General features: G+C 43.3%; 1 protein-coding gene across 7 annotated transcripts in view; it reads left to right on the forward strand.

Annotated features, from left to right (window-relative positions):
- ADNP (activity dependent neuroprotector homeobox) overlaps positions 1-9719 on the forward strand; it is a 32410-nt gene extending 22691 nt beyond the window's left edge. For all 7 annotated transcript variants that reach the window (XM_032350347.1, XM_032350348.1, XM_032350349.1 and 4 more), the window contains 3 exons: positions 202-314; positions 2104-2196; positions 4243-9719. In XM_032350347.1, coding sequence (XP_032206238.1) covers positions 207-314; positions 2104-2196; positions 4243-7353 — 3312 coding nt within the window. In that variant the 5' untranslated portion in view covers positions 202-206 and the 3' untranslated portion in view covers positions 7354-9719. The remainder of the gene's footprint in view (positions 1-201; positions 315-2103; positions 2197-4242) is intronic.
- The last annotated feature ends 231 nt before the right edge of the window (positions 9720-9950 follow it).

Here is a 9950-nt window from a genome sequence, read left to right on the forward strand (position 1 = left end):
AGCACCCTGTTAAAAATAGAAAAGATCAGAGAGCACTTACTTTGCCTGTCTGCTTTAAAAGTAATCGGAACATACTAGATAAGGGTATCTACTCTCCTTCTTTGTCAGCGGGCCAGGGTTTGTGGTCCTACCATCAGTGGAAGTAGGAAATATTACAAGTTGTACGTGTTTTGACTTGACTTAAATTTTTTTTTCCAATAGAAACTATGTTCCAACTTCCTGTCAACAATCTTGGCAGTTTAAGAAAAGCCCGGAAAACTGTGAAAAAAATACTTAGTGACATTGGGTTGGAATACTGTAAAGAACACATAGAAGTAAGTAGCATGCCATTTTTTAAATTTTAACATGACTCAGCTTCTGATCCATTACTTTGTGTCAGCAGCCGGGATTGGTTAATTCTTAGTCGTGATTCTGAATTATAACTGCAGCATTAGCTTCACCCGAGCTTTCTCAGTTGACTTAACTTGCTCCCTTCTCCCTAAAATGGGCTTTTTCATCTTTGCATCATGAAGCAAAAGCAGATCTCCTGGTGAGGGTGTAACATGTCAGACATTTTAGGTGCTTTAAAATTGTCTCTAATTTCACATTCTTAGAACAGCCCCTGGGGGGGATGTAGGAATTCTTATCTCCAGTTTACAATGAAGAACCAGTAAAGATTTAGGTCCACCTCACAGCTAAGCGTATGGTCGGGTCTGTCTGCGAGCTCCAGAGCCTGTTCTCATTCTGATATGCCTGAGTGTTCTGGTTGACCTTCTGATTGGTGAGGCATGGTGGTTTGGGTGCTTGTTGTCTCTTTCCTTAGGACGAGTATTTGTTGGCCCTTCTGACCCATCATACACTATTATCTTCCCCCTTGTATAACAGTTTGGACTTTTGCAAACTGTTTTTCTGACCTTTTTTCTGAGCTTTGTAGAAGCCCTGTGGGATAGTATCCAGTGTCCTGGTCTCCTCCTTTTCCAGATCTCATTACTCTAGGTCTTGCGGTTTAGTTGGTCAGAGCCTCTGATTGAAATATTTAAAGCTGTTTTCCCCACTAGCCTTTAAGTTCCATCTGGCCAGGAACCGTAACTACCTTGTCCCTCCGTGTATAACCAGCACCTAGCACAGTGCTGGGTACATAATAGGCATTCAGGAACTGTTTGGATGGAATTGAAAGTTAAAAAGCAATTTCCTTCATGCAACAGATTTTCTTTTCCTGACTCCTATGAATAATACTTGGGGTGGGGGGAGTATTTTCATGAAGACTGAAGCTTCTCAAAAGTGGGCTTCTCTAGTTACGTTATCCCCAGTGTGGAAGTTCACTGCCTCTCCATCCCCTCAAATTCAGGCAGATCTGCCCGATAAAACAGTCCATCTCAGTCCGCTTTGCACTCAGTGGAATAATCTGCACAAGACTAAGTAATGCCAATGTTGAGGTGCCTTTTCTCTCCTGCATTTGATGTGTTCCTGCCATTATTACACCGATTACATACTGTGGAATTTATATGTGCTTGATTTTCCCACACTGAACTGTGAACCTTTTGGAGTCAAGGGGAATTTTCTCCTGAGACTTTGTATCTTCCTGGCCTGGGGGGAAACGGGCCATTAAGTTTTTACATAAGAGTATAAATTTAACGTAGTACTGCTTACTTTTCTTCGGATAGCTGTCTTCTTTTGTGGGTTTAGAAATCCTGAGTTTTCTTCCCCATCCATTTCTACCCTTTGTCCCCCTCAGAAGCAGAATATCACATCCATGGTGCTGTAAGCAAACATTGCTAGCTTACACTCCATTCTAATGCTACAACTGAGGAGTTACAATACTCTCATGAAAGGAGCTTTGGTATTACTACGTGACTGAAGTTTTTACTTGACTAGAACTTCCAGTGGTTTCCTTGGAAACCTTGCTGACCATTTGGGGAATGTTCAGTTGTTAGGAAATGTTGAATACAACTTCCGTATGCCTTTTTTTATTTCCTGAGCCTTATCATTCCTAGTTTAGTTCTTGGTGGGATTGGTTTTTCTGTTTGTCTTCCCAGTTCTAGCTAAGAGATGGGATTTATAAGTAAGGTTGGGCTAGAGTTGATATCACTATGTTTTTGTAAACTTCTTTCACTGTTTTTCTAGGATTTTAAACAGTTTGAACCTAATGACTTTTATTTGAAAAACACTACATGGGAGGACGTAGGACTGTGGGACCCTTCGCTTACGAAAAATCAGGTAAGTGGCGTAGGGGACTTCCCCAATGGCAACCTCCTTGCTGTCCTCCCTTGTCAGCTCTAGGCCTCTCATAGTGATGCATTGTTTTGTGGGCAGTAACCTTGTGTGGAAAATGTCAGAGTTGATTATTTCAATTTTCCTAAGCGGCAGGGAGAACTAGGAAGAATCTTTTTTGTCATTGGACTGAAACTTTAAAGTGTAATAATGGGAAATTTGTTACTTAAATGTTCTAAGGTGTACTGTATATCAGCAGTACTTTTGCTCTTCTGTTTCTGTTTCCGAAACGTACCCTCCAATATTCTGTTCATCTAGGCCATCCATCATTTTTTTGTGTCTGTCGCAGTTCATGTTATTTCTGGAGAAAGTGTTTTTTTCTGTGTGGGTATCATCCAACCTCTGAGGTTGCTAAGCCAGCACATGGGGAAGGAGATGGGTGGCTGTATAGGACAGTAGTGATAGAAAGGTGTCACTTAAATTTTTCAAATTGGAATTAAGAACACTCTTAGGTAGTCCAAGGCACCAGTGATGCCAGCAAGTATCAGGAGGTAAAGATATAACAGAGAAGGTGGTACAGGTAGTGGTTTCTGTCCCACAGGGAGGAGTGATTGTCACGGCAGACTTTATCATTACCTATTTCAGTAGTGACTGTAGTTATGTAATTATTTTTTTTAAGATTTTATTTATTTATTTGACCAACAGAGATCACAAGTAGGCAGAGAGGCAGGCCGGGGAGTGGGGGGTGGCAGGAAGCAGGCTCCCTGCTGAGCAGAGAGCCCGATGTGGGGCTCGATCCCAGGACCCTGAGATCATAACTTGAGCAAAAGGCAGAGGCTTAACCCACTGAGCCACCCAGACACCCCTAGTTCTATAATTAATTGAGCTCTTATACTTAGGCAAAGATTTTAAATTGTGGAAGTACTTTTACTTTTACTGCCTCAGAAATTTGAGAGTATGGTTACCTGGTTTTTTCTTATCCATACCTCAGGAAAAAAATGTATGCACCCAGAAGTCTTCAAATGTAAAAGCCTTCCAGTGGGACATGTCACTTAATTCGGTTTAACAAATCCCAGAGCTTCACATTCTAACACTGAATAGGGGATTGAGCTTTAAGGAGATGCAGAGTATTTTATTTTGTGTCAAACCAGTATCTGAAACAAAGTAGGTTTCTAGGGAGAAAAGCTAATCTCTTGCCCTGCTTGTGTTTCACTGGTCTTCAAAGGACAAACTGCACAGATGCTAGTGAGCGTAATTCTGAACGTTGCTCTTGGATGCTGGTGTGTCCTGCAGTACCTCAGTGGATTTTTCACATCACGCACTCCTCATAGTCTGGGAAATTTTTATTTAACTTCTTAATTTGAATCAAAGCGGCTAGCACTTCATTAGTTCTTTTGAAGCTGCTCTTGCTTGAGAAGAGAGACCGTGGCTTACAGAAGAAAGCCAGCCTTTCACATCAGTAGCTTTTTGATCAGTAATGAAATCTAAATACGACACTGCACTGGGATCAGAGGGAAGAAATGTTTTGAGATTTTTGAAGATTTTCCATGATGGGAGGGAAGAAAGGTGTATCTTTATGTCCTACTGCCTAATGGCACTACAGCACTGAGGGCCCTGACTTTCACAGAATAGTAAATCTGGAACCTTTTGCAAGAGTGAGAGTGATGTCACAGTGTTTATTTTTGTCATTTCTAACTGTAAAATGTTTATCTTTGAAGCCATTTGTCTTTGGCTCCTCTAAAACCAATCAGCAAATATGACTTTGATCTTTTCTAAACATTGAGGGGAAGCTTGGAATGAGGGGGTTTTTTTAATACTCTGGGACTCAAATAAAATTATTTTGTTTAGAACCATTTTCTCATTTGGATTCATATTTTACAATTTAATTTTGAAAAGGAAAAAAAAATTATATTGATGCATTTGAGTTTCAGGTCTAAAAATAGCATTATATCTCTATTTTTAAAATAGAGAACATCTGGGGGAGAAAATCTAGAACCTGTTACTATCTTTTCTGAAGTGGCATTCTGATTCCAGGTTTTGTCTTTTCTTTAGGACTACCGGACGAAACCTTTTTGCTGCAGTGCTTGTCCATTTTCTTCAAAATTCTTCTCTGCCTACAAAAGTCATTTCCGGAATGTCCATAGTGAAGACTTTGAAAATAGGATTCTCCTTAATTGCCCCTACTGTACCTTCAATGCAGACAAAAAGACTTTGGAAACACACATTAAAATATTTCATGCTCCAAACGCCAGCGCACCGAGTAGCAGCCTCAGCACTTTTAAAGATAAAAGCAAAAATGATGGCCTTAAACCTAAGCAGGCTGACAGTGTAGAACAAGCTGTTTATTACTGTAAGAAGTGCACTTACCGAGATCCTCTTTATGAAATCGTTAGGAAGCACATTTACAGGGAACATTTTCAGCACGTGGCGGCGCCTTACATAGCAAAGGCAGGTGAGAAGTCACTCAACGGTGCAGTCCCTCTAGGTTCAAATGCCCGGGAAGAGAGCAGTATTCACTGCAAGAGATGCCTTTTCATGCCAAAGTCCTACGAAGCTTTGGTACAACACGTCATCGAAGACCATGAACGCATAGGCTATCAGGTCACTGCCATGATTGGGCACACAAATGTGGTGGTTCCCCGATCTAAACCCTTGATGCTAATTGCTCCCAAACCTCAAGAGAAGAAGGGCATGGGACTTCAATCAAGAATTGGTTCCCTTGCTTCTGGAAATGTCCGGTCTTTGCCATCGCAGCAGATGGTAAATCGACTCTCAATACCAAAGCCTAACTTAAATTCGACAGGAGTCAACATGATGTCCAATGTTCACCTACAGCAGAATAACTACGGAGTCAAATCTGTAGGCCAGGGCTATGGCGTTGGTCAGTCCATGAGACTAGGTCTAGGTGGCAACGCACCAGTCTCCATCCCTCAGCAGTCTCAGTCTGTGAAGCAGCTACTTCCGAGTGGCAATGGAAGATCTTACGGGCTTGGGTCAGAGCAGAGATCCCAGGCACCAGCAAGATACTCCCTGCAGTCTGCTAATGCCTCTTCTCTCTCGTCAGGCCAGTTAAAGTCTCCCTCCCTCTCCCAGTCACAGGCATCCAGAGTATTAGGTCAGTCCAGTTCCAAACCTACTGCAGCTGCCACGGGCCCTCCCCCAGCCAATACGTCCTCAACTCAAAAGTGGAAAATATGTACAATCTGTAATGAGCTTTTTCCTGAAAATGTTTATAGTGTGCACTTCGAAAAAGAACATAAAGCTGAGAAAGTCCCAGCAGTAGCCAACTACATTATGAAAATACACAATTTCACTAGCAAATGCCTCTACTGTAATCGCTATTTGCCCACAGATACCCTGCTCAACCACATGTTAATTCATGGTCTGTCTTGCCCATATTGCCGGTCAACGTTCAATGACGTGGAAAAGATGGCGGCGCACATGCGGATGGTTCACATTGATGAAGAGATGGGACCTAAAACAGATTCTACTTTGAGCTTTGATTTGACATTGCAGCAGGGTAGTCACACTAATATCCACCTCCTTGTAACCACATACAACCTGAGGGATGCCCCAGCTGAATCTGTTGCTTACCATGCCCAGAATAACCCTCCAGTCCCTCCAAAGCCACAGCCAAAAGTTCAGGAAAAGGCAGATATCCCTGTTAAAAGTTCACCTCAGGCTGCAGTACCCTATAAAAAAGATGTTGGGAAAACCCTTTGCCCGCTTTGCTTTTCAATCCTAAAAGGACCCATATCTGATGCACTTGCCCATCACCTACGAGAGAGGCACCAAGTTATTCAGACGGTTCATCCCGTGGAAAAAAAGCTCACCTACAAATGCATCCATTGCCTTGGTGTGTACACCAGCAACATGACCGCCTCGACTATCACTTTGCATCTAGTTCACTGCAGGGGTGTTGGAAAGACCCAGAATGGCCAGGATAAGACAAATGCACCCTCTCGGCTTAATCAGTCACCGGGCCTGGCACCTGTCAAGCGCACTTACGAGCAAGTGGAATTTCCCTTGCTGAAAAAGCGAAAGTTAGACGATGATAGTGATTCACCCAGCTTCTTTGAAGAGAAGCCTGAGGAGCCTGTTGTTTTAGCTTTAGACCCCAAGGGTCATGAAGATGATTCCTATGAAGCCAGGAAAAGCTTCCTAACGAAGTATTTCAATAAACAGCCCTATCCCACCAGGAGAGAAATTGAGAAGCTGGCTGCCAGTTTGTGGTTGTGGAAGAGTGACATTGCTTCCCATTTTAGTAACAAGAGGAAGAAGTGTGTCCGAGACTGTGAAAAATACAAGCCTGGTGTGTTACTGGGCTTCAACATGAAAGAACTCAACAAAGTGAAGCACGAGATGGATTTTGATGCCGAGTGGCTGTTTGAGAATCATGACGAGAAGGATTCCCGAGTCAATGCTAGTAAAACTGCTGACAAAAAGCTCAGCCTTGGGAAGGAAGAGGACAGCTCCTCAGACAGTTTTGAAAATTTGGAGGAAGAATCCAATGGAAGTGGTAGCCCTTTCGACCCTGTGTTTGAAGTCGAGCCTAAAATCCCCAACGATACCCCGGAGGAGCACATACCGAAGGTCATTTCTGAGGATGCTTTAGAATCTGAGGAGAAGCTAGACCAAAAAGAGGAGGATGGTTCAAAATACGAAACTATTCATTTGACTGAGGAACCGACCAAGCTGCTGCGCGATGCCTCTGACAGTGACGTTGACCACGATGACGCCGTTGAGTGGAAGGATGGTGCTTCTCCGTCTGAGAGTGGCCCCGGTTCCCAACAGGTGTCGGACTTTGAGGACAACACAAGTGAAATGAAAGCGGGAACCTGGTCTGATGAGTCTTCCCAGAGTGAAGACGCAAGAAGCAGTAAGCCAGCTGCCAAAAAAAAGGCTACCGTGCAAGGCGACAGAGAGCAGTTGAAATGGAAGAATAGTTCCTATGGAAAAGTTGAAGGGTTTTGGTCCAAGGACCAGTCACAGTGGAAGAACGCATCTGAAAATGACGAGCGCTTATCTAACCCACAGATTGAGTGGCAGAATAGCACAATTGACAGTGAGGACGGGGAGCAGTTTGACAACATGACTGACGGCGTCGCCGAGCCCATGCACGGCGGCCTGACCGGCGTGAAACTGAGCAGCCAGCAGGCCTGAGTGCCCGGTTCTCCGGCACCGGGGACCGGCTGCCGCCTGGGGCTCGGCTCTGCTCTCCTCCCGGTAGGACTGCAAAGCTGTATTCTGACTGGTACCGCCTTTTGAGCGCTGGGTCACCGGGCTGTGGGGATACGAGGCCACTGCTAATCCCGGTGGTTCTTCCCATGTCTATGACACACGACTGGCTGATCTGGCTTCAGAACTTGCTGTGACAGACACAGTAAATAAATGTGAAAAACCGATAAGCTGGTGGCTCACGAACGCACATGAGGAAAAGCAGAGGTTTATTTTATCTGCCTTCTCAGCATTTCTTTCCCTCTGTAAAATGTTTGGTTGGATGATCTGGGGAAGCGTTACCCTGATTGACACGGTAGTGTAGGGCCAACATTCAAGCTACCAGTCCAATGTGTATAGTAGACTTCGGGGAAAATCAATTTTTTTTCATGTATTCATTCTGAATAGTTGAAATGTATATTTGTACAGTCTTTTAGACCTATTCAAGTGATGCCTATGATATTGTTATTGTGTACCCATCTAGATTTGTTTCTTTTTTTAGTGTTGCCCTTGCTGTGTAATAAACGCTCTATCTAGTTTACCTAGCAAAAGCCTGAAACTGCGCTAGTATGGACTTTTGGACAGACTTAGTTTTTGCACATAACCTTGTACAATCTCGCAACAGAGGCCAGCCACATAAGATATATATCTGGACTCTCTTGTATTATAGAATTTTTCTCGTTCTGAATATCCTTGACATTACAGCTGACAGAAACAAAAACTGGCATTTCAGATCTGTTTTCTGAAATCTTTTAAGCTAAAAATCACATGCAAGAATTGACTTTGCAGCTACTAATTTTGACACCTTTTAGATCTGTATGAAAGTGTGTTGTGTTGAAGCAGCAAACCACTGAGTGCTGCATTTTGGATATTTAGTTTTATCTTTAGTTAAGCACCACCCCGGTGTATTCATTTATACCATCTAATATATGACACACTGTTGTAGTATGTATAATTTTGTGATCTTTATTTCCCTTTGTATTCATTTTAAGCATCTAAATAAATTGCTGTATTGTGCTTAATGTAAATACTTGCTTTATTACAAATTACAATCCTATGTGTCCATTATGTCGTGTGCCAGCCAACGCCATGGCTCACAGAAGACCAAGATGTGCCACTGGCGTTAAGAATGCTTTCTCTCAAGGCACCTGTTAAAACTTCTTTTGGTTTCCTTTTGCCTTTCCCCTTTTTAACTGCAAAAATAAACATCCTTGAGTTTTTCAGTTCCCCTTTTGTCAAGGAGCAGAGCCTGCTTATATATGTAAATGTCTCGATAAAAGGATGTTAACAAACCGGCATTAATTTGCAAGCGGAGTATTAATGCCCTGGCAGTTCTTTCTTCTAAAAGGAAGTAAATGTTAGTTTTCGCCTTACACTGGGAACAATTGTACTAAACAGGCAACTACTCTCTGCTTCTGTTGTAATTCTCTAGACCATCTTGCTACTAAAAAGGCTTTGGAGATCACACACCTGAAGGGCTGGTAAGGTCAAAGGAGCTAGTATATTTACTGCATCATTCCCAAGAGCAGCTTGGACTAAAGAGTGGAAGCGTACGAGGAGGCAGTATTAGGCGACCGTTTTCAGTAATTACAATGATGGAAAGCTCCAAACCTTACAGAGGGCAGAAGCCGAGCAAGCACCTCTCGGGGACTTTGGTCTAAACAGGTCTTAAGTAGCTAGCTTCCATCATTTTTAAGACTCCTTCCAAAAAACAGCTGTAACAAAAGCATTAACAAGACCAAAGTAAGTTGACCAACCTCCTAAAATGGTGCCGTCCTGCTTCTCAAAAACTACAGGAGCAAGTGCAAGAATAGACCAGGACCTTTAGGGCACTGGGGGCTGGCCTGGAGTTGTCTGTGCTGTAAGGAGGAGAAATCCTATAGACGCCCACTGATGACAGTAAGGACAGGACGTCCCCAAACTAAGATGCCCCAGATGATCACATCAGAAGAACTGGCACTGAGAAAAACTTTTACTTAAGGATTGTAAATAGCAGCTATCCTGAAGCCCTCTCGCCCTTGGGGTGAAATTAGGCTGCCGAATAAATTACTAGGTGGGAAGGATGGAACCCCGGGCTCAGGAGGCCTACGTGGAGTTGTACGGAGACTCGCACACAATAGCGGAGGGGGGTGTACGTTCCTGGTTGAAAATTTGAGCAGAGACATGAGTGTGCTGCCTCGCTAAGGTGGTCGAAAGGGGCATTGTTGGCATTTGGAGAAGAATTCGGCCACCTAAGAACTGGAAACAAAGATCCCCAACCAGCCATGTTGCAGAAGCCCTAAAAGTGTCTCAATAAAAGCCATTGAAAAGAATGTCGTTGCTACTGTTTGCTTTTGGAATAATCTGGAAATAAAAGCTGTGGCAACCTGCCACCTTCTAATTAGAGAAGGTCTATAAACTGTAGACTGAACAAGTCTGTAAATGTCCTTCCCAGGAGACTCCTTTATGTCCTTCCGATTCTCCTGTGGCCCTGACTTCCAGAGTCTGACCAACGAGCAGCGGAATTTCTCTCGCTTTTCAGCACATTGAGGCACTTTCTTCTC

Source organism: Mustela erminea, chromosome 7 (genome assembly GCF_009829155.1).
Source record: "Mustela erminea isolate mMusErm1 chromosome 7, mMusErm1.Pri, whole genome shotgun sequence".
Classification (NCBI taxonomy): Eukaryota; Metazoa; Chordata; class Mammalia; order Carnivora; family Mustelidae; genus Mustela; species Mustela erminea.